The sequence below is a fragment of the Enhydra lutris genome, unplaced genomic scaffold, assembly GCF_002288905.1.
Source record: "Enhydra lutris kenyoni isolate GAN:26980312 unplaced genomic scaffold, ASM228890v2 scaffoldscaffold71, whole genome shotgun sequence".
Taxonomy (NCBI): domain Eukaryota; kingdom Metazoa; phylum Chordata; class Mammalia; order Carnivora; family Mustelidae; genus Enhydra; species Enhydra lutris.
The window spans coordinates 7264594-7289022 of record NW_019154155.1 but is presented as its reverse complement, the minus strand read 5'-3'; the positions used below and the strand labels follow the sequence as shown (position 1 = coordinate 7289022).

At 43.4% G+C, this 24429-nt stretch overlaps 1 protein-coding gene across 6 annotated transcripts; it reads left to right on the top strand.

Annotated features, from left to right (window-relative positions):
- The first annotated feature begins 1191 nt into the window (after positions 1 to 1191).
- LOC111159888 (protein tyrosine phosphatase, non-receptor type 18) lies at positions 1192 to 18615 on the top strand. Of its 6 annotated transcripts, none has more exons than XM_022522552.1 (15): positions 1194 to 1377; positions 2707 to 2815; positions 3063 to 3139; positions 3219 to 3314; positions 3428 to 3466; positions 14357 to 14425; positions 15216 to 15278; positions 15483 to 15631; positions 16020 to 16086; positions 16169 to 16246; positions 16327 to 16416; positions 16695 to 16783; positions 17497 to 17699; positions 18140 to 18214; positions 18419 to 18615. In XM_022522552.1, the coding sequence occupies exons 1-15, from the start codon at positions 1285 to 1287 to the stop codon at positions 18484 to 18486; spliced, it is 1365 nt and encodes a 454-aa protein (XP_022378260.1). In that variant the 5' UTR covers positions 1194 to 1284; the 3' UTR covers positions 18487 to 18615. The 6 variants fall into 6 exon arrangements, 4 of the variants coding, with proteins under 4 accessions (XP_022378262.1, XP_022378260.1, XP_022378261.1 ...); XM_022522553.1 differs by having other exon boundaries at positions 1196 to 1377; positions 15489 to 15631; XR_002641441.1 differs by having other exon boundaries at positions 1192 to 1377; positions 16327 to 16783.
- The last annotated feature ends 5814 nt before the right edge of the window (positions 18616 to 24429 follow it).

Genomic DNA, 24429 nt, shown 5'->3' with positions numbered 1-24429 from the left:
GGTGGAATTGAGTAGCTGGTACAGACACCGGAGACAGCAAGGCCAAAAACCAAAGCCTTTTGAAAAAAAAGTTTGCCCATCTCTAACTCAACATTCTAATAATCCGTAATTAATTAAATCCACAACCTGAACCAATGACCTTGTTGACCCTTCAATCACGTAAAGTACACCTCACCCCATTGGTTAACCTTTGACACCTCAACAACCTCAAACTGGACTCCACAGACACCCCTTCTGGTGACACCCCCTGAAATTCCTTCCATGACCCCTGGAGCCCTGCTGGGTGAGGGGTGGGCTGACCCATCTACCCAGGCAGGAGCCCTAGGCTCCTCTAGGCTTTCTCCAGCCTCCCCTTGGTGACCTGGGGAACTGGATCACCATGTTGTCCTCCGGCCTTTTCCTGCCCATTTTCTGAAGGTGAGAGTGTGCAGACAGCAAAAAAGAGAAGCTTTTTGAAAGCCTTGAGAACATCTTTCTCCCTGGAACCCATTTTGACGGCCTCAGTTCTGTTTCCCTGCAGGTTTATGTGGGTTGAGATTTTTTAATTCAGAAAGGATCCTGGCGCCCCCAGTTCCTCCTAGTCCGACCCAAAAAGAGGAACCTCAGGAAACAGAGACACAGAAACATCCGCTTCCATTCGATCTTTCTCACAGCGGGGGTGCCCGGGTGTCATTCCCCCCCACCCCCCACCCCCGACACACATACCGCCCCGCTGCAACCTCGGCAACCTCCCGTGACCTCCCTCGGGCCCCGCCGCAGTAGCGCACAGTGAAGGATGCCACCAGCCCAGGGTCCTCCAGGCAGGAGTTGCAGCTCCATCTCAGCGACCATCAGAGCCCAGTCTCTCTCTCTCTCAGGGAGACGACCTGGGAGGCCAGGCGAGAATGCAAGGGTATCTACCCAACGCGGGCCCTTGGATGAAGGTTGGCCCCGGGCGCGGGTTCTGGGACCAAGCAGGAGACAACGTCCAGGGGATTCTGCGGACTCAGCCAACGTACCCGAGGGCCATAAAAAGGGAAGCACCAGCTATGGACTCCTCAGACCCAGAGGAAGAGGACCTAAGTCTCAGGCTGCTGCCGGGGTTAGCGAGCCTGTGGGCGGTACCGGGACGAGCTCCGAATGTTATTGGCCGAGGGGCGAGACCTGCCGCCTGCTGCGCGCTTCCACTGGGTCGCAAGATCGGAGGCGGGGCCTCCGCAGGCCGCCTCCGCCTCCAGTTTTCTTGCTACTAGCTACCCGCGCGGAGCGCAGCTGCTTAAGTGGAGCTTGCCAGGCGACCGCGTCATGAACCGCAACTTGGACGCTGTGCAGAGCTTCTTGGAGCAGTTGGAGGCGCGAGGCGGCCGGGAGAGCGCGGTCCTGGCCGGCGAGTTCAGAGTGAGTGGGCGAGAGTGGACGACCAAACCGCGCGCTCTGACTCCTGATCCCGGACTGTCAGGATATCTGTACTGTGCTCCCTGCCGCGCTTTGCCTTCCGCCCCTTTTTCTCAGCGTCCAAGGGTGTCTCCTCGCCTCGAGGTCTATTTTTCTCTTCCCAGCACCTCTCTGTCGCTCTCTTCCCTGTCCCCATCCTCTGCCCACAGAGCGAAGTCCACGGCCGGGTTGGGCGGTACCGCCCACGCCCTCGGGTCCCTGTGCCCTCTCATCCAGCTCCCAGAACAGTCCCACTGCTGGGTGGAGCTGGAGAAGCCGGCTCCCCAGGGAAGGCAGGCGCGCACTTGCACTGGACACCGGTCAGCCCTGGCCTCTGTGATCATGTAGAAGAAGGGGCCAGGAGAAGAGGACCCAAGAAGCCCTACTGCGGGTGGGGAGAAGGGGGGATGGTGGTGTGGATGCCGGACTCTAATAGGGGCTGTGACCTAGGGTACTTTACCTGGGTCCTCTGGTGTCAGTTTCTCCTTGGGTAAAACGCTACGGTTAATGACTGAACTGGCATGAGGAACAAGTGTAGGTAAAAAAAAAAAGCGCCTAGCAGATCTTGAGCGCTCACTTTGTAGGTCCCTTTGTAACTAGTTAAAAAGATTCTAAACATTACAGTGCCGTAATACAAGCCATGTGTAAGGAATGCTAATGCAGCATCGTAGGCATTGGTAGGTGTTACTTATTATCGTCTGATTTTGAATAGCTGATGATGGTAATACACTTCACGAATTATAATAATCGAACAGTAACAAGGTATCAATGATATTTTGTTACACAAGTAATGTTATACATTATAATTTATATACATTTTATAGTGTCATATGTATCATACTTCATGTTTGTTATATTAAATACATATTACATTACAATTATTGTTTGTAATACAATGTAACACAGATTGTGTTTGGGTGGTAGATGCAACCCTCACTGTTCTACTTCCTGGTTGAGACTTTCAGCGAGTCACTCAACCATATCGTGCTTCAGCTTTCTTACCTACACGATAGGAACATCACAATGGAGACCTTGTAGTGATTCAATGTCGTTAGCACAGAGCCTGGCACAGAGAAGGTGCTCTGAGTTGCTATTACTACTGTCTCACTACAATTACCCACCCAGGCACCATGCTATCTAAGAGTCTGCATTCACTTCTCACAAACCATGTGAGAGGCACGCACTTGCACACTTGTGCACTCCCTACAAGTGCCTCTGTGCCCCAGAACTCTAACTTGGCTCCTATCTTCTCTCCTTCCTTTCCCGGGGTTGGCTAATGGTGCCTTCCACCAGGACATCCAGGCCCACTCAGCCACATGGAAGACCAACCCTGTGTATTCCACTGAGGCTGGCCGTCTGCCGGGGAACGTGAGGAAGAATCGCTACAAAGATGTGCTGCCATGTAAGTTGGGGGCTTCCTGAGGGAGTCGGTGGGGCTCTGCACACATCTCCACCCCATGGCAGTCCAATCCACCCCACTATGCTCCCAGTGTACTCCCTCTCAGATCCTTGCAAGTGGCTGCATTTCTCCTGAGCAGCTCACAAGTGCACCCAGGTGGGATCCCTGCTGGGTGTGCAGTCAACCCTGTTGGCTTTCATCCAGGAGTCTGTCAGGGCCAAAGTACTTTTCTCACCTCTCCCTCTGGCAGATGATCAGACACGAGTGATCCTCTCCCTGCTCCAGGAGGAGGGACATGGCGACTACATCAATGGCAACTTCATCCGGGTCAGGCTGGTAGTCAGGGAAGGGGCGGACATGGTGGGGGTGACAGCAAGATCCCAGTGGTGAACTTAGCCTTTACCAGGGCACAGACGGAAGCCAGGCCTACATCGCCACACAAGGACCCCTGCCTCACACCTTGCTAGACTTCTGGCGCCTGGTCTGGGAGTTTGGGGTCAAGGTCAGCCTTAGGGGAGGGTGAGGTGGGGCTAACATTCTGAGTCCTCCCTTGGCTGTGTTTTTCCAGTTCCCTAACCCAAATCACTCCCCTCTCCCCCTACTCTTCTTGTCTAGGTAATCCTGATGGCATGTCCAGAAATGGAGAATGGGCTGGTAGGTGTCCTCAAGCCCTCTAGAATACATTTCTTTGTGCAGGAAGGAGGCAGGAGAAATCTTGCTAGCACCTCCCTAATCCCAGGTCTGAAAGGCCCAATTCTTGGAGTGACTCCACTATTGCTCTCTTTAATTTTTTGTTGATCTTTTTCCTTTTATTCATGGTGCTCATCCCTGCAGTGTTCACAGCCCCTTTACTGTTGGTCTTCCCAACCCAAGTCTGCACCATAGACCATAAGGCTTATACTGATCTGTCCCTGGTACAACTCTGATCTCTGTTTTTTTAAAGTGTCTTGTAGGTGGCATATTGTAAGGGCTTACTTTTTTATTTAGTCTGACAATCTCTGCCTTTAATTGGAGTATTTAGTTGTTAATATAATTATCAATAAGGTTGGGTCTAAATCTACCATTTTTGTTTTCTATTTGTTCCATCGGTTCTTTGTCCCTTTATTCTTTTAGGTCTTCTTTCAGATTGAGAACTTTTTATTTTTTATTTATTTATTTGAGAGAGAGAAAGGGAGAGTGAGCACGAGTCAGGAAGAGAGGGAGAAAAAGATTCCCCACTGAGCTGGGGCCTGATGCAGGTCTCAATCCCAGAACCCCAAGACTATGACCTGAGCCAAAGGCAGGTGCTTAACTGAGCTACCCAGGTGCCCCTAGATTGAGAATTTTTATGAATCCATTTCAGAGTCATTATATACTTATTAGTTATACCGCTGTGTATTATGTGCATAGTGTGGCTTTAGAGTTTACCAGTTATATCTTTAACTTATCACAGTATACACTCAAATAATATTATACCATTTCATTTAAAAGATAAGAACTTTATACTAGCATATTTCAAATTTCCCATTCCCTGCTTTATATTACTGTTGCCATAGGTTTTAATTCTAAATATGAAATATACTCCACAATGCACTATTATTTTTACTTTAGATTGTCTTTTTCTTATTTTTTTAATTTTTTATTTTAATTCCAGTATAGTTAACATACAGTGTCATATTAGTTTATGTGTATAATATAGTAATTCAGCAATTCTAAATATTACTCCATGACCATCATGATAAGTGTACTTTTTTTCATTTTATTTCTATTCAGTGTTCCAGCATTCATTGTTTATGCACCACATCCAGTACTCCCTGTAATACGTGCCCTCCATAATACCCACCATGAGGCTCACCCAACCCTCCCAGCCCCCTTCCCTCTAAAAGCCTCAGTTTGTTTCTCAGTCCACAGTCCCTCATGTTTTGTCTCCACCTCCAATTTCCCCCAACTCACTTCTCCGCTCCATCTCCCAGTGTCCTCCGTGTTATTCCTTATGCTCCACAAGTAAGTGAAACCATATGATAATTGACTCTCTATGCTTGACTTATTTCACTCAGCATAATCTCTTCCAGTCCTGTCCATGTTGATATAAAAATTGGGTATTCATCCTTTCTGATGGAGGCATAATACTCCATTTTATATATGGACCATATCTTCTTTATCCATTGAAGGGCATCTTGGTTCTTCCCACAGTTTGGTGACTATGGCCATTGCTGCTATGAACACTGGGGTACAGATGGCCCTTCTTTTCACTATATCTGTATCTTTGGGGGAAATACCCAGTAGTGCAATTGCAGGGTCATAGGGAAGATCTATTTGTAATTTCTTGAGGAATCTCCACACTGTTCTCCAAAGTGGCTGCACCAACTTGCATTCCCACCAACAGTGTAAGAGGGTTCCCCTTTCTCCACATCCTCTCCAACACATGTTGTTTCCTGTCTTGCTAATTTTGGCCATTCTAACTGGTGTAAGGTGGTATCTCAATGTGGTTTTAATTTGAATCTCCCTGATGGCTAGTGACGATGAACATTTTTTCATGTGTCTGATAGCCATTTGTATGTCTTCATTGGAGAAGTGTCTGTTCATATCTTCTGCCCATTTGTTGACATGATTATCTGTTTTGTGTGTGTTGATTTTGAGGAGTTCTTTATAGATCTTGGATATCAGCCCTTTGTCTGTAGTGTCTTTTGCGAATATCTTCTCCCATTCCGTGGGTTGCCCCTTTGTTTTCTTGACTATTTCCTTTGCTGTGCAGAAGCTTATCTTGATGAAGTCCCAAAAGTTCATTTTTACTTTTGTTTCCTTTGTCTTTGGAGACATATCTTGAAAGAAGTTGCTGAGGCCAACATCAAAGAGATTACTGCTTACGTTCTTCTCTAGCATTTTGATAGATTCCTGTCTCACATTGAGGTCTTTTATCCATTTTGAGTTTATTTTTGTGTATGGTGTAAGAGAATGGTCGAGTTTCATTCTTCTATATGTAGCTGTCCAGTTTTCCCAGCACCATTTATTAAAGAGACTGTCTTTTTTCCACTGTATATTTTTTCCTGCTTTGTGGAAGATTATTTGCCCAGAGAGTTGCAGGCCCATATTTGGGCTCTCTACTCTGCTCCACTGGTCTATGTATGTGTTTTTGTGCCCGTACCATGCTGTCTTGGTGATCACAGCTTTGTAGTAAAGCTTGAAATCAGGCAACATGATACCCCCAGTTTTGTTTTTCTTTTTCAACATTTCCTTAGCAACACGGGATCTCTTCTGGTTCCATACAAATTTTATGATTATTTGTTCCAGCTCTTTGAAAAATGCTGGTGGAATTTTGATTGGGATGGCATCAAAAGTACAGATTGTTCTAGGCAGTATAGACATTTTAACAATGTTTATTCTTCCAATCCATGAGCATGGAATGGTCTTCCATGTTTTTGTGTCTTCTTCAGTTTCTTTCATAAGTGTTCTGTAGTTCCTCCAGTACAGATCCTTTGCCTTTTTAGGATAAGTGTACTCTTAATCGCCTTCACCTATTTCACCCATTTCCCACCCCTACCTTCCCTTTGGTAACCACCTGTTTATTTTCTATAGTTAAGTCTGTTTTTTGGTTTCTCTCTTTTTTTCCCCTCATTTATTCATTTATTTATTTTGTTTCTTAAGTTCCACATATGAGTGGAATCATATGGTATTTGTCTTTCCCCAACTGATTCTTTTCACTTAGTATTATACCCTCTAGATCCACCCAAATGGCAAAATATATATATATATGTATATCTCACATCTTCTTTATCCATTTATCTATTGATGGACACTTGGGCTTCTTCCATAATTTGGTTATTGTAAATAATGCAAGCAATGAACACAGGGGTGCATATATCCTTTTTTTTAAGATTTTATTTATTTATTTGACAGAGATCACAAGTAGGCAGAGAGGCAGGCAGAGGGGAGGGGGGGAAGCAGGCTCCCTGCTGATGTTTCTTATATTTTTTATTTTAGCGATTCTGACAGGTGTGAGGTGATATCTCATTGTGTTTTGATTTGCATTTCCCTGATGATGAGTGATGTTGAGTGAGCATCCTTTCATATATCTGTTGGCCATTTGGATATCTTCTTTGGAGAAATGTCTGTTCATGTCTTTTGTCCATTTTTTAATTGGATTATTTACTGTTTGGCTGTTGAGTTGAATCAGTTTTTTTTTCCTTATTTTTTTTTTAATTTATTTATTTGAGAGAGAGAGCGAGATCACAAGTAGGCAGGGAGGCAGGCAGAGAGAGAGGGGGAAGCAGGCTCCCTGCTGAGCAGAGAGCCCGATGCGGGACTCGATCCCAGGACCCTGAGATCATGACCCGGGCCGAAGGCAGCAGCTTAAGCCACTGAGCCACCCAGGCGCCCTGAATCAGTTTTTTATATATTTTGTATACTAACCCTTTATCAGATATGTCATTTGCAAACATCTTCTCCCATTCAATAGGTCATTTTTTTTAGTTTTATTGTTTGTTTCCTTTGTATGCAAAAGCTTTTTATTTTGCCACAGCCATCAGATAAGAAAAGGAAATACCATCCGGTGGTATTTATTTTGCCACAGCACTCAGATAAGAAAAGGAAATACCATCCAAATTGATAAGCAAGAAGTAAAACTTTAACTTTTTGTGGATGGCATGACACTATATATAGAAAACCCTAAAGACTACACCAAAAAATTACTAAAGCCAATAAATGGAGTAAGGTCACAGTATACAAAATCAGTGTACAGAAATCTGTTGCATTTCTATACACTAATAATGAACCAGCAGAAAGAGAAATTAAGAAAACAATCCAATTTACAATTGTACCAAAAATAGTAAAATAACTGGGCGCCTGGGTGGCTCAGTGGGTTAAAGCCTCTGCCTTCAGCTCAGGTCATGGTCTCAGGGTCCTGGGATTGAGCCCCGCGTCGGGCTCTCTGCTCAACAGGGAGTCTGCTTCTCCCTCTCTCTCTGCCTGCCTCTCTGCCTACTTGTGATCTCTGTCAAATAAATAAATAAAATCTTTTAAAAAAATAGTAAAATACCTAGAAATAAACTTAACTAAGGAAGTGAAAAACCTATACACTGAAAACTATAAAACACTGATGAAAAAAATTGGAGATGACACAAATAAATGAAAATATATTCTGTGCTCATGGATTGGAAGAAGAAATATTGTTAAAATGTCCATTCTATTTGAAGCAATCTACAGATTTAATGCAATCCCTATCAAAATAGCAACAACACTTTTCACAGAACTAGAACAATCCTGAAATTTGGATGGAACCAGAAAAGACCCCGAATAGCCAAAGCAATCTTGAAAAAGAAATATAGAGTTGGAGATATCACAATTCCAGATTTTAAGTTATACTACAAAGCTGTAGTAATCAAAATAGTATGATACTGGCATAAAAATAGACATGTAGATCAATGGAATAGGATAGAAAGCCAGAAATAAACCCATGATTATATGGTCAATTAATCTATTAATCTTCAGCAAAAGAGGCAAAAATATGCCATGGAAAAAAGAACCTCTTCAATAAATAGTGCTGGGAAAAGTGGATATCTACGTGCAAAAAAAGAGAAAGAGAGAGAGAGAGAAAGGAAACTGGACCACTTTCTTACACCACACACAAAAATAAACTCATAATGGATTAAAGATCTAAATGTGAGACCCAAAAGCATAAAAATCCTAGAAGAGAGTATAGGCAGTAATTTGTCTTGCATTGGTCATAGCAGTATGCTTCTCAATATGTCTCCTGAGGCAAAGGAAACAAAAGCAAAAATAAACTATTGGGACTAAACAGCTTTATCAAGATGCAATTTAGGGGCACCTGGGTGGCTCAGTGGGTTAAGCTTCTGCCTTCAGCTCTGGTACTGATCTCAGATTCCTGGGATCAAGCCCCACATGGGGCTCTCTGCTCAATGGGGACCCTGCTTCCCCACCCCCCCGCCTGCCTCTCTGCCTACTTGTGATCTCTCTCTGTCAAATAAAAAAATACAATCTTTTTTTTTAAAAAGTGTAATTTATCCACTTAAAGTGTGCAATTCAGTTGTTTTTAGTATATTCCTGAGTTATGTAACCATTGCTGCAATAAATTTTAGAACATTTTCATTACTCCACAAAGAATACTGTATCCATTGGCAGTCACTCCCCATTTCTTCATTCAGGGTAACCCCTACTCTATTATTGGTCTCTATAGGTTTGACCACTCTGGACTTCTCATGTAAACTGAATCATATGATATGTTGTCTTTGTGACTGGGTCCTTTCACTGAGTATGTTTTTAAAATTTCATGCATATTATAGCATGTATCAGTACTTGACTCCTTTTTATTGTTTAACAGTATTCCATTGAAAGATCTACTGCATTTTATTTATTCATTTATCAGTTTATAGAATGTGAGTTGCTTCCACTTTTTGGCTATTATGAATAATGCTGCTTTTGAATAATAATGCTTATGAAAATGCAAGTTTTTGCATAGAAGCATGTTTTCAGTTCTCTCAGGTACATACCTGGAAGTGGAATAGGTACATCATATGATAACTACATTCTTAATATTTTGAAGAACTGTCAAACTTTTCCACAGCTACATCATTTTACCTTCCAATCAGCAATGTATGAGGATTTGAACTCACATTCTCCCCATGACTTGTCTGTCTTTTTTTTTTTTAACGCTTGTTATTTTTTTTTTTTTTTTTAGAACTTATTTGTCTTTCTTTTCCCCATTGAATGGTCTTGTTATCCTTGTTGAAAGTCAATTGACTATAAATGTAAGGGTTTATTTCTGGGCTCTCAATTTATTCCATTGATTGGTAGGTCTATCTTTGTGCCAGTACTATACACTTTTTATTATTGTAACTTTATAGTAAGTTTTGGTATCAAGAAAAATAAAGATAGAAAGAAAGAAAGAAAGAAAGAAAGAAAGAAAGAAAGAAAGAAAAAGAAAGAAATAAGGAAATATGAGTCCTCCAAATTTCTTTTTTTTTTTTTTTCAAGATTGTTTCGACTTTTCTGGGTCACTTGCTGTGCAGTAAAGAGTAATATAGCAGGCTTATGATTTTTAAAAAAGATCTTCTGATGGGATTGGGAGGGAGACAAACCATAAGAGTCTCTTAATCTCACAAAACAAACTGAGGGTTGCCAGGTAGCGAGAGGGTGGTGGGCTTATGGACATTGGGGGAGGTATGTGCTATGAAGTGTGTAAACCTGTCGATTCACAGACATGTATCCCTGGGGTTAATAATACATTACATGTTAATAAAAAAATAAAAAATTTAAAAAAAAATTTTTTAAATTAAAAAAAGATCTTCCTACTAGGTTAGATCTTGCCTTGAAACTGGTTTCTAATGAAAGTAGCTCACTACACTTGAACTGTTTGTATAAACTGTATGGTTTATTTGAACACCTGCCTGCCTTCTGGGAGTCTGAAGTTTTGGTATATGCTAGTTAGAGGGTGCCCACATACCACATGAATGCCCCAGTGAATTCCCTGGGCACTGACTGCCTAATGAGCTTCCCTGTGGACATTTCACACATGTTGTCACAAATCATTGCTGGGGGAATTCAGCACATTGTGTATGACTGGGAGAAGCCGCTTGGGAGAATACCCTTGGAAGCAGGAACCTTGTTTCCCTCACTTAGCCCTGTGCATCTTCTCCCTTTGCTGATTTTTTTTCTGTAGCTTTTCATTGTAATAAATCATAGCCATGAGTACAACTCTATGCTGAGTCCTGTGAGTACCCTAGTGAATCATCAAACATAAGGGTGGTCTTGGGTATCTATGACACACTCATTAATGTTAACATATTAATGTTAAGATTAGCTTGCCAATATCTTCTAAAAGCCCTCTGGGATTTTGATAAGGAATGCATTGAACTATCAATTTGGAAGCTATTGTCTTCTTAACCATATTGTCTTCCATTCCATGAATATGGATGTTTTTCCATTTATCTAGGTCTTTTTAAATTTCTCTTAGCAATGTTTTGTAGTGTTTGGTTTAGAAGTCTTGCACTTTTTAAAAATTTATTCCTAAGTAGTTTATACTTTTTGATGCTATTGTAAATAGAGTGATTTTCTTAATTTCATTTTCAGTTTCCTTATTGCAAACCAAATAGTTTTCACTATATAGAAATACAATTGATTTTTCTGTATTGATATTATATCCTGCAACCTTGCTGAACTCCTTTATTAGCTTTAGTAGTATATGTGTGGGTATGGGTATGTGTAAAACTTAGGGTTTTCCATATACAATATGACATCATCAACAAATTGAGATACTTTTGCTCCTTCTTTTCTTTTTAAGATTTATTTGTCTGGGGTGGGGGGAAGAGTGAGCACATGCAAACCAGGGGAAAAGCAGGCAGAGGGAGAAGCAGGCTACATCCTGAGCAAGGAGCCCAATATGGGACTGGATCTGAGGACCCTGGGATCATGACCTGAGCTGAAGGCAGACACCCAACCAAGTGAGCCACCCAGGCATCCCTGCTGCTTCTCCTCTAATCCAATACTCTTTCTTCCTTCTTCCTTCTGGCCCTCACTATGTTTCTTTTTCTCTTCCTTCCTCCCTCTCTCTTTTCTTCCATTTCTTTTTTCCTAATAGCACTGACTAGACTTTTCAGTACAAAGTTGAACAGAAGTGGCAAGTGCAACCTGATTTTAAGGGCAAAACATCCAGTCTTTCATCATAAACCTAAGGATTGGTTGTAGGGTTTTTTTTGGTAGATGTGTTGTTGTTGTGGTTGTTTTAATCAGACTAAGGAGTTTCCTTCCATTTCTAGTTTCCTTTTTATTTTTATTTTTTTTAAAAGATTTATTTATTTATTTATTTGACACAGAGAGGGGGAGATCACAAGTAGGCAGAGAGGCAGGCAGAGAGAGAGAGAGGGAAGCAGGCTCCCTGCTGAGCAGAGAGCCCAAAGTGGGGCTTGATCCCAGGACCCTGAGATCATGACCTGAGCCAAAGGCAGAGGCTTAACCCACTGAGCCACCCAGACGCCCCTCCTTTTTATTTTTATCATGAACAGCTGTTGGATTTTGTCCAAAAATTTTTTCTGCATCTATTCAGATGATCATGTGTTTTTGTTTTATTTTCTATTAATATGGTATATGACATTGATTTTTTGTATATACAACCAATCTTGCATTTCTGAGAGTAATCCAACTTGATCATGGTGTATAACCCTTTGCTGGTGCTTTGTTGAAGATTTTTATATGTCTGTATTAATGAAACATTGGTTAGTAGTGTTCTTTTCTTGTGATATCTATGTCTGGTTTTGGTATCAGATTAATACTGGCCTCAAACAATATGTTGGGAAATGGGCCTCCAATTTTTAAAAAAATTGTGAAGGATTGCTATTAATTTTTCTTTGTTTTATAAAATTCACTAGACTATCTTTTTTAAATGTTAAAAATAAGAAATATCTTTTACATTTAGCCACATATTTGCTTTTTCTTTACTCTTCATTCTTTTGTGTAGATCCATATTTCATCTAGTTCCTTTTGTGTGAACAGCTTACTTGATTATTTCTCACAGTACAGGCTTGTTTGTGATAAATTTCCTCAGCTTTTGTTTGTCTGAAAGTTTTTTTTTTTAATTTCAGCATTTTTAGAATGTCACAACTTTCACCTCTGATTTGCAGAGTTTCTGACAAAATTCTGTCATTCTTATCTTTGTTCCTTAATATATAATGTGTCTTTGTATATATATGATGCCTTTAAGTTTTCTCTCTCTCTTCCTCTCTTCTCTCTGGAAATTTAATCATGATCTGCCTTGGGGTGGCTTTTTTTTTTTTCTTAATATTTTATTTATTTGTCAGAGAGAGATGGAGAGAGCACAAGTAGGGAGAGTGGCAGGCAGAGGGAGGAGAAACAGGCTCCCCCCTGAGCAGGGGATGCAGGACTCGATCCCAGGACCCTGGGATCATGACATGAGCTAAAGGCAGATGCTTAACCAACTGAGCCAGCCAGGTGTCCCTTGGTGTGGCTTTTTTTTAATGTTTATTCTCCCTATTGTTGGCTTTCTTGGATGTGTGAGTTTGTGGTTTCATCAAATTTGGAAAACTTTCCAAGAATTATTTTTTCAAATATAGTTTCTGTTCTCCCCTCTCTCCTCCTTCTTCTGGACTTCAGATACACATACATTAGGTATATTTGTGTATTTGGTATATTTTATATATCGGTATTTTTGGTATATTTGGTATATTTCCATATTTGGTATATTTGCTATTTTTTGGTGTATTTCCGCAGGTAACTGATTCTTTATTCATTTCTTCCTAGTAATTTTTTCTTTTTCATTTTAAATAGATGCTATTACTATGGTCTTTTTGTTCACTGATCTTTTCTTCTGTGTCTAATCTGCTATTAGACAGTGAATTTTTTATTTCATGTGTCTTATTTTTCCTCTCTAGAAGTTTCATTTTGGTATTTTCTCCATTTTTTTGTGTCACTTTCATTATGTTCATGTTTTTCTTTCATCTTCAAGTATTTTTAAAATATTTTTTTAAAACTGCTTAAAGGTCTTTGTCTACTTTCTTCACCCCTATTGGATCTTCTATTCACTTATTTTTCTCCTGGTTGTGGATCACGTTTTGTTTCTTTGTATGTCCAGAAAACTTTTATTGGATGCTTGAGATTTTAAATTTTGCAGGTAACTGTTGGATTTATTGTCTTCCTTTAAAGAGCGTTAGACTTCTTCAAGAAGGCAGTTAAATTACTTTTGGATGTTTGATCACTTTAAAGTTTGTTTTAAAGCTGTTGTAGGGCAGGTCTAGAGTACCCTTTATTCTAGAACTAATTTCATTCTACTTCTAACACGTGGTCCTTCTTGCTTCCCTATTGAATACCTCATAGTCAATTGGGTCTCTCCACTCTGGCTGGAGGAATGTAAATTATTTCTATCCCATTATGAACATTATAGTAAATGTTCATCTTATAGGTCCTTAGTTATTATTCTTTCATGAGAAGTTATTCTTTCCTGGCTTCATGGAGTTTCATGATGCTCAGATTATTATTCAGCTGATAATACTCAAGGGGACCATATGCAGGCTTCTGAACTTTTTAATTCTTGTTTGCATAGCTCTGTTCTTTCCAGGACTCTGCCCTTCAAATTCTAGCTGCTTTGGCCACCCAGAGCGATGATCCTGGCTTCTCAACTCAGTGGGATCATTGGACTCTCCATGTCCTGCGGCCTGGTGACTGCTTCTAGGCAATAAGCTGGGGCAGTCATAAGATTTGACCCATGGATTTCCCTTTGTTCACAATCCTGCGATTGTGAACAATGTCTGTGGTCCAATGTCTGAAAATAATGACTCAATGTTCTATCCAGTTTTTAGTTGCTTACAGTATGAGAATATTCTGGCCTGTCTTCTTCCTGAATAGTCAGAAGCATGTCTCCACTGTGTCTGCATGTTTAATCTGACAAGGCTGTGCCAGCTGGCCTGCATGATTAGCTACAGCTATCTGTGCTCCCACCAGCAATGCCTGAGGTGTCCTGTGGAGGTGTGGAAGTATTGAGCTGGAACTCTAAAGCAGACTACTGTCTTCACTCTGCTCTTTCTCCCTTGCCCTTTGCAGAAAAAGTGTGAGCGCTACTGGGCTCAAGACCAGGAACCACTGCAGATTGGGCTTTTCTGTATCACCCTGGTGAGCTGGGGCAGAGGTGGGAACAATGTTTTATGAAGTCTTGGATATTGTGGGAGGTTTCACAGAAGATTCTCAGGGAAGCTTTTGGGCTGGTGTGAAAGACTGAATAGTTTTGCCATAGTCCTCTCACACTGCAGGAAACTCTCTGGTGTTAGCCTGCAAATAGAACTCAATATATACTTGCTTTTGCATTTTAACTATGACCATGGTTATCTCTGTTATATAAATGTGCCTGGTTAGGCTCTTAAAATCCCTATTTCCCTTACCATTTCATAACTCAAGAAAATCTCTCTCAAGTCAAATATAGTTGGTGCATAATAGGTGCATTAAAGCTCTTGTTGTAGAACAAAAGAAATCTTTTTTTTTCCACTATAAATGAGCTTGTTGTGGATTTTAAAGATTTTATTTATTTATTTGACAGAGAGAGATCACAAGTAGGCAGAGAGGCAGGCAGAGAGAGAGGAAGGGAAGCAGGCTCCCCACCGAGCAGAGAGCCCAAAGCGGGGCTCCATCCCAGGACCCTGAGATCATGATCTGAGCTAAAGGCAGAGGCTTCACCCCACTGAGCCTCCCAGGTGCCCCTTGTTGGGATTTTTAATCATAGTTCTTTCTCCCCTCTATCAATTGTTTCCTTTAGGAAAGCCATGGGGGCTGTTTGAGCTGAATGAATTTTTTAAAATATGTTATTTGACTTTGATTTTTAATCAGAAATGCTTTGTTTTCTTTAAATGTCTTTTGGCACCTCTGGTCTTTGTTCTCCTCTCTGTTCCTACCTGCCCCATATCCTCAGACAAGGAAGAGATGGCTGAATGCAGACATCATGCTCAGGACCCTCCAGGTTACTTTTCAGAAGGTACTTACAGGGGAAGGAGGAGGCTCCCATATGGGGGAGCTGTTTTCTGTCTCTGCTCTCTCATTGTAAAATGGGCATTAGCAATAGTACCTATCTCCTCAGTTATTATCTGTTGGATTTAAATGAAAGTTATTTAGAATTGGGCCTGACATGCAGTAGGTGCTCAATAAATGCCTTTTTATCATTTGCCGCTCTTTTCCTGAGTTTCAGGAATGTCGTTCTGTGTACCAGCTGCAATATATGTCCTGGCCAGACAGAGGAGTCCCTAGCAGTCCGGAATATGTGCTCACCATGGTGGAGGAAGCCCGTCGCCTCCAGGGATCTGGACCCAGCCCCCTCTGTGTCCACTGCAGGTTTAAGAAATGGGTTTTATGGCGGTCTGGTGAGACAAAGATGACTGGGAGTGGGGGAGGGAGGTCAGTGCAGGCCTCGAAGCCAATGTCACAGTTTGAGTGCCTCTTTTGAAAAACCTGAGGCCATACTAGCTCATGCTGCATCAACTGAAATTTAGCATTTATTGAGCACAGACTGCCTGCTGGAGAGTAAACACAGAGTTGATGCTCAACAAATGTAAGCAATTAAAAAGTGTTTTTTTTTTTAATTGTAATGTGGGGATTCTGAGAATCAAAAGGTGCTGCTGGGGATCCTCCATTAGGACCCTCACTCCCAACCCCAAACACCCCATACAGAAGGGGTTGTGGGCAAGTCCTGACCAAGCTTTTGCTTGCTCTTTCTTGTCAGCGCGGGCTGTGGGCGGACAGGTGTCTTGTGCACTGTGGATTATGTGAGACAGTTGCTCTTGACCCAGGTATGAATAGGGCATATTTGTGCTTATGTGTAGTGCAGATCCCATGCCCACCAGGTCCTGCTCATGACCTTCTCTGTCCCAGATGATCCCACCTAACTTCAGCCTCTTCAACGTGGTCCTGGAGATGAGAAAGCAGCGGCCTGCAGCTGTGCAGACAGAGGTAAGAGCCTCAGTCTCAATCCAAGAATACATCCCTCCTCCTCTTGTCTTCCATTTTTGATGATTCCTCTTCCCTACCAGGAGCAATACAGATTCCTATACCACACAGTGGCTCAGATGTTCTTCTCAGCACTCCAAAACACCAGCCCCCTTTACCAGAATTTCAAGGAGGTACCAAGGCCCCCTTCCTACTCTCTTCATATCTACCATCAAAGCCTCGGATGGAGACCAGGACCCAGAGAAGAAGTGTTTGGCCACCATGGACTCCTTCTGGGAGCAGGGACTGACTATGATATCCACCTTTGTCCTCCTTGCTACCTTATCAGACTGTTCTTCTTAAGCTTACCCCTCTACCCCAAGAGTCCATGGTCACTTCCATGGACTTCCCAAACAGGGGTCTGGCCAGTTTCCTCCAAGTCTCATACTCTTCCCCTCCTGTCTTGCCCCAGAATTGTGCCCCAGTCTACGATGACGCCCTCTCCTTCCAGACTTCCCAGATGCTTCCCACCACACGGCGCCCACCTGGCCAGGTCCTCAGGTACCCAGCTCCATCTCTTCTTTCTTCCCTTTCCAATTTCTCATGCTCAGAGGCTAACTCTTTCCTCGTTCTTGAAACACCAACCCTTCCTTGCTGTTCAGTTTACCAAATATTCACTGGCTCTTTCTCTGAACTGAGTCCAGGAACCTGCTCCAAGATGACACTGGACCCAGGGATCTCACTGCCTCTGCCTCTAAGGCTAGCCCCTATGTTAGCCCTTTCTTTGCTTCCCAAGTCATTAATTTAGCAAATATTTCTTGATGCCACCCACTTGTCAGGCCTCATGTCAGGTGCTGGGAACAGTCAACCTTCCCTTGCAGCAAATTTCACCCCACTGTCCTCGAAACTAGCTCTCCATTTTAAGGCTATCCCGTCCTCCCACCTTTAGATGCCACTTCCTCATTCTTTTATTCAGACATGTACACAGAAATGACCACCCCTTTCCTAGCACCAATACCCTGCCCATTTTCCTGCCAGGCTGTTCCCTTCCCTTCACCCACCTAACTTGCCAGGCGCTCGAGAGACAGAACCGAACTCACCTCATCCAGAGACCCCATCCTCTCTCCTCTGAGACCTGCCCGCCCGCTCTCTCTGACCTGACCTGCTAGCGCCTTGGGTGGGAAGGAAGCCCGCGGTTTGCGAGCTAGGCGCACTCCCCACCCCCTCCCTCGGCTCAGTCACTTCACTTCCTCCCCCGCCCTCCCCACCCGCAGAAGCATCTCGGTGCCTGGGCCCCCGGCCCTCGCCATGGCCGACACGTATGCGGTGGTGCAGAAGCGCGGGGCTCCGGCAGGCACCCGGGCCGGGGCGCGGGGGCGCGGCGCAGAGGAGGGGCCGCTCTACAGCCAGGTGACGCCGCGCGCCCGGCGGCTGCAAGCGCACGCGGAGAACGCGCGTGGGGTGCTACCCAGCGGCGGTGAGTCCCGAGCGGGCAGGGGCGCGAGGCGGGAGGACCGGCACCCTCCTGCGCCTTCTCCAGACCCAGTCTTGCTGGGGTCGGGAAGGCCCTGGCGGCCTCGAGGATCCCCGCCCCTGAGTCCGGCCTGATCGGGGCCTAAGCTGACGTGTGTGCTTTCTCAGCCACGCTTCTGGGACTATTTCCCAACTCCCGTCGCGGCCGGAAGTGTGCCAGGCCTAGTCTTGGGCTGAAGGCTGGGTCCGTTTCCCTGGCGACACTAGCTACTCCAGGCGGAGGCGTCGGTTTCCGCTATTCCCCCTCTGGCTGCCCTCACAGCCCTGGCCCTGTCTGCCAGCTCAGGCTCCGGGAGCATGGAGGATGCAGTTCTGCCCCGAGTGGGTTCCGGAGCTCCGTGGGGCTGCCTGAGTCAATCTTTGGGGGTGGTTTTTTGCCCACAGTTCCTGCTGACCAAACCCCTGCTGGGCCTGATGCCTATGAGGACGTGGTGGATGGAGCTCAGAGTGGTGGGCTAGGTAAGTTAAAGCCTGGGTTGCTGGGCATCCGCAGCTTCGAATCCCAGGATTTGGGGGGTTAGGGATGGTGGCATGGGGCTCACACTCTCCGAGTCCTGTGGATGTGGCTGCAGTAAACCACCAGGGCCTGGAGGCTTAAGGATGAACTTCCACACATCTCCGTGCCTCAGCTTCTCCACGAAACCCATGGTGCCCTTCTTCCAGGCTTCAACCTACGCATTGGAAGGCCTAAGGGGCCCCGGGACCCCCCTGCTGAGTGGACCCGCGTGTGAGTGCTGGACCCTGCCTGCCTGTTGCCCCACGTGGGCACCTGGACTGCTGACGGCCATTCTTTGCTATGTGAAGTGTTGGGAATGGGAAAGCTGGTCCTGGATCAAAATAAAAGTTTCTCAGGGTGGAAATGTAGGGGTTTTGCCCCAGTGATTATAGTATTCAAGGCTTGAGGCTGGGGGAGGTAGTTGGGAGATAATGGCTGGTGAGATTGCAGTGAACAGATTCAAGCATAAACATCAGGAATGGGCCCAACCCCAGGGGACTAGGCAGGTTCTCCCAGGTGTGAAGAAGAGGATGGACAGGTGGGCTTCTGGAGACTGCCCCATCACCATAATGGACTAGTTCATCTCAATATCTAATCCTTCCTCACTCAGACACCCAGCTGGACACAGAAATGGGTGGGCCCTGAAAAACACTGATAGATACTCCCCCACCCCCCAACCACCATTCAGACAGATCCAAGCCAGATATAACAATCCAGCAGACTGATTTCAAACAAGTAAAAAGATCCCCACATGGGGACACAGACAAATGGACCCCCAACCAGGACAAGTAGATAGCCATACACCTAGATCGACCTTCAGAGGGACAGTCCATAGCTGGATGGATGGACTGCCAGTCAGAGAGATAAATCAACTAACAGCCTGACAGACCACCTCTAGCAAGAGAAACCATCAAAAAGACCCATCCTACTTAGACAGCCAGCCAGACACCGGCAAGATGGACTCCTAGGTTGACAGATTCCCAGACAGACATAAACAAATCCCCAGCTGAACAGACACGTACATTCTCTCAGCTAGACAGACCCAGCCCCAAGTGGGCGGACAGACTGACCCAGTCAAACTTCTAACTAGCCAGATGGACTCCGAGCCAGACAGAAAGAACCTTGATCGTACAGACAGCCTCCCAACAAGGCAGATAGGTAAACTTCTAGACCGGTGAATAGTTCCCACCAACTCACCAATTCCAAAGACCCACATTTTAGCAGACAAATTGATGCACCACCTGCTGAGAAGACTGCGGGGTGGATCCCCAGGCAGTCAACAGGCCAGATAAGTAGACTAACCCTCAGGGAGATAAGCATCCTAAGCCAGACAGACCTCCCACCATCCAGACCATTTATCAGCTTGGCATGCCTTACAAATCAGCAGATCCTTCAAACAGGCTGGATCCCTGCTCACCAGATGGACCCCAATCTCTCAGGGCCTCATTGGAGGATGAACCCCTATTCAGACACACGATGGATGACCCCAGCCAGAAAGTGAGGCACTATGCTCAGAGATAAATGAACCCCAAACCAACTGGCCAACTAGACCCCAAGCTGGACAGACAGAACCCAAACCCGATGAACAGCTGGACCCCCATCTGGAGAGATGAATGGACCCCTGACAAGTCAGACCCTATTTAGAAAGATCCCCAACCAGATAGACCAGAGTCAGACAGGAAGACTCCCAACCAGACTAACTCTGAGCTCTTCACATAGACTGGCCAGGCAAACCCCCAATCCTTGAGCTGACAGCCGATGCACACAGATTGCTAATTTGGCAGCAGATCTGCAGCTGGTAAGACAGACATCTAACCTCACAGTTGGACGGACCCTAGACCAACAGATCAGTCTGCAGATGGGCTGATGAATCTCCCAAGTAGATAGCTGGAAAAGTGAACTCCAGACAGACCGAAGGCCAGCTTGGTAAGACCCTCAGAAAGACCTTTGGCTAGACAGATATGCAGACCCCAGCCAGAAGGACCACAGCCAGACAGATCCCCTACTAGACAGGTAGACAGTCCTTGAGCCAGATGGATCTTCAGCTAGACAGACAGAAAAATGGGCCACCCAGCCAGAAAACAAACCATCCTCCATCAGGATGGATCTTCAAATGAGACAATCCCAAGTGGACAGTAAGACAAGAGTAAATTTACACTTGATGCTCCAAAACCCTGATCTTGCTATAAGAGCCTCTCTCCTAATGTGATCTCCTGACAGTATCTGGTTCGTTCAGGTGGATTCCCTTCCATCCCTCCCTAACACAGAAAGCTGTCCTGTGTCTGTGATGAACATGGACCACTGACTGAGGCCAGCAAGGCACGCATGCCTCATACAGTTACTGTGAGAATTCAGTGAAAGAGAGAATATAAAGATTTAGTTCAGGAGCTTATGCATGATAAATGTTAGACCATAATCAGGTCTTTGCTCCTGCATTCAATATAGGTTCTGAGACAAGTCATTTGCCCTTTGTTGGTGAAAGGAAGATGAAACTTGCCTTCCTTGACCACAATAGTGCTTGCTGGCATTGGACTTAGTCAAGTGCTGTAAGGTCTCTTCACAAGAGTCAGTTCAACCAGCCGAAACCTGGAATTGCAGAGAAACTTAGGGATTCTTCAGCTTAATGGGGAACAGGAAGCCAGCACTACCTGGCATCCAAACTCTTTGACAAAAGGTAGAGCTGACCTCAGTGTAAAGAGGCACAAAGGAGGACCCAAGGCTGCTAGTAACAGAGGAGAGTTGAGGTGTCATTTAGAGTATAAAATTATCTCATAGCCAGAAATATTAAGTTCATTTGGCTCCAGAGACCCGAAGGGGAAAACCAGTAGTATCTTTGAGGAGAGGTGGCCTATGGCAGAAGGAAGAAGCATATCTCCCTCCTCAGGGGAAGAAACTAATGTCAATTAGAGCATTGGTCTCTGGGGTCTGTCCTTAAGCCAGCACCCACTCAGCCCAATTTCCTACCAAAAACCATAACTGTAGAGTACAGTAGGCCCATTTAGGTAAGATTTTTTAATAATTAGGTCTGAGGCTGAACTGTTTGCAATTCTTAGCTGCCCATTCCAGACGGAAGAGTTTTTCTGCTGTAAGTGAGAAGAACAGCACCCTTATGAATATCTAGCAACATAGAAAAACCTATAGGCTTGGCTTGCAAGGCAGAGCATTAAGGAGAATGCTGGGCTGGGCTCTTGACACATTTTATCTCATTTAATCTGTAAAGCAATGTTTGTAAGTTAAGTATTGCTACTGAGCCCATTTTGTAGATGCAAAGGAGACTCAGAGAAGGTAGTTGTTAGAGATTCACACCCAGATTTAGGTCTCAGTGTTTAGTGTTACAGAAATATATGACTCTGAGCAAAAGAAGCCCTAAATCATTAAATGAATGTAAATAACTAGCACTGACTAGGTCCTTGGTGTAAACATGGACTGAATCATTAATTTTCAGAGCAACCCACACACAGAGGTAAGTTTGTTATCCCCACCTTACAGAAGCCAGGAATAACTGCAGTGAACACAGCATCATTTAATATTTCTTTAAAGATCATAGTGGTTAATAGCTTGGACTCAGTCACTTACTAGTGGTTGGATCTTGAGCAACTTTTCAGTGTCTCTCTGGTTCAGTTAGTTTCCTAGTCTCTAAATAGAGGACAATAAAGTTACTTTTATCATAGGGCCACCACATAAATGATTGTTCAGAGCAAGAGTGAATCTGGATTTTTACAACACACATAAAAAGATGTCATTTTTTCAGGGATTATTTCCAGAATAAAACAATTTACATAGTTCTAGTCTTGGTTAACAGTTACATTTTAAGTCAATGGGCAGAAAAATGTTTTCTTCAATGTATGGTATTGAGATAATTAAGTAGTCATTTAGGAAAGAAAGAAGTTCCATACATTATACCCTACAGGAGGACAAATCCTGAATGTATTAGAGATTTAGATATAAAATAATAAACCATAGAAGCATTAGAAGAAATTATGGGAAATTTTCTTTATATTCTTAGACTGCACCAGTGTTTGCTTAATATGAAAAGACAGCAGAAGCCCAGAAGAAAATAAAATTTATTGCATAAAAGTATTTCAACCTCACAAAAATCACCAAGGCACAGTCAGAAAATTTATGACAAACTTGAAAAAAATTTACAACTGAGATCAAACAAAAGGCTAGTTTTCTGAAATATAAAAAGCTCTTGAGAATAAAGGCCAAAAACTAAAAAATGTGCAAAGATGCCCTACCTTAGGTGTAATAAAAACCATGAAAATCAGAATTTTATACTGAGATAGCCGATTTCACTTATGTTAGCAAAGATCAAAAAGTTTAGTAACACAGTGTGTCATCTAAGATATAAGGAAACATTCTCATATAGAGCCAGTGGGTATTTAAATGCATACAACCTCCATGGAAAGCACTTTAACAACATCTATTTAAAAATGCATATACTCTTTGAGGCAGAAATTTCATTTGTAGGCATTTATCTTCTGTGGGTACTCACAGAACTCTAAAATGACTGTTACACTGAGTTAATAACTGTCTGTAGCAGCAGAAGACTGGAAATAAATGTTCGCAGTGAGGTCCTGGTTAAACAAATGCTATGATGGTATACTGTGCATTGTAAAAAAGGGGAATGAAACCAGCTCTGTGCACTGGTGTGAACAAATTTCCAAATAACATTGTAAAATGAAAAAAAAGGATATTAACTTATGTTATAAAAAGAAAATATTTTATATGAACATATATAAATATGTTTTTCCTTATATACACATAAAGAGTCTTGAAAAAAGCACAAGAAATTTGACAACTGAACATCTGGGGGCCCTATCCTGCGGCCCCATGCGCTGTGCTCCAGCCATCCTACCTTCCGTTCACCTCCTCAAACCTTCCATGCTCAGGCATTTGTGTTGGTTGTCCTATCTCCCCAGAGCCTCAAGTGACCATCTCTGACTATTGTGCACACTGAGGTCCCTGCCAGTACTGCTGGGGTGCCCTGGGGATCCACATCCAGCACTGTCCTACCACATAAAAAGATACCAGGACTTTTACCCACAAAGAGTGGCTAGTGTTCATTAGGCTTCTTATGTGGTAGGTACTATTCAAAGTATATTAACTATATAAATTCATTTAATATTCCCAAAGAGATTAAGTAGTATTTTTATCCCTATTTCATAGATATAAAAAACTTAGGTGGAGACGTCGAGCAATCCAAGGTTACCCAGTTAGAAAATAGCAGAGATATATTTCAAACCTAAGCATTCTGGTTCCCCACCCCACCCCCAAAAAAGTGTAGTCATGCCTAAAAGCCTAAAGTTGAACTTTCTCCATGCTGACCTTCCGTAAATAGGTCAATGTCTCCATGAGAACATGGGATCAGAAGTTCTATAGCTACCAGGAGGAAATATTTCAAATTTGCGGTCATGTGTACAGTGGATGCTTTAAATCAACATAAAAAATATCAACAGTGTGATACTGTGATTTATAATAAATACATATTTTGGCCTTCAACTACTTGTTCCTAGCTTCCAGCTCCTAAAATCTTTGGAATTTCCTAAGCGATGAGAGCATCCTTTGTAATCATATCAGGCCTTTTATCCTCTATCCCAGAATTTGTTTCAGAGCCATAAAGGTAAAATGGGTGTAATATTATTCATAATAAGGCCCTTTTTACTATGCTTGATTTTATGTTAATGAAGTGACAGCCCCACCTGTGACCTGCAGTGAGAGGGTGGTGCGTGGAGATTAAATTCAATCACCAGTGGTCAATGATTTAATCAACCATGATCCATAAAAGTCCCTGACTACCAGTTTGGACAGCTTCTAGGTTGTGAACCGGCATGCATCCACATTCTGGGAGGGGACACACCCTAAACTCCACAGGGACATAAGTTCCTGTGTTTAGGACTATTCCTGACCTCACTCTATCTATCTCTTCATTTGGCTTTTCAATCATATACTTTCATATTCTTTGTAATAAATCAATCAATAATCTCCAGCAGGACCGGCTGATCAGGTTGTTATTCCTGAGTTCTAGAAAGTTAATCAGACTGAAGGAGGTGATTGTGGGAACTTCCAATTTGTAGCCAGTCAGTCAGTAGCACAGATAACAACCTGGACTTGCAATTGGCATCTAAAGTGGGGTCAGTCTATCTCCAGGTAGACATCAGAATTGAGCTGAATTTGT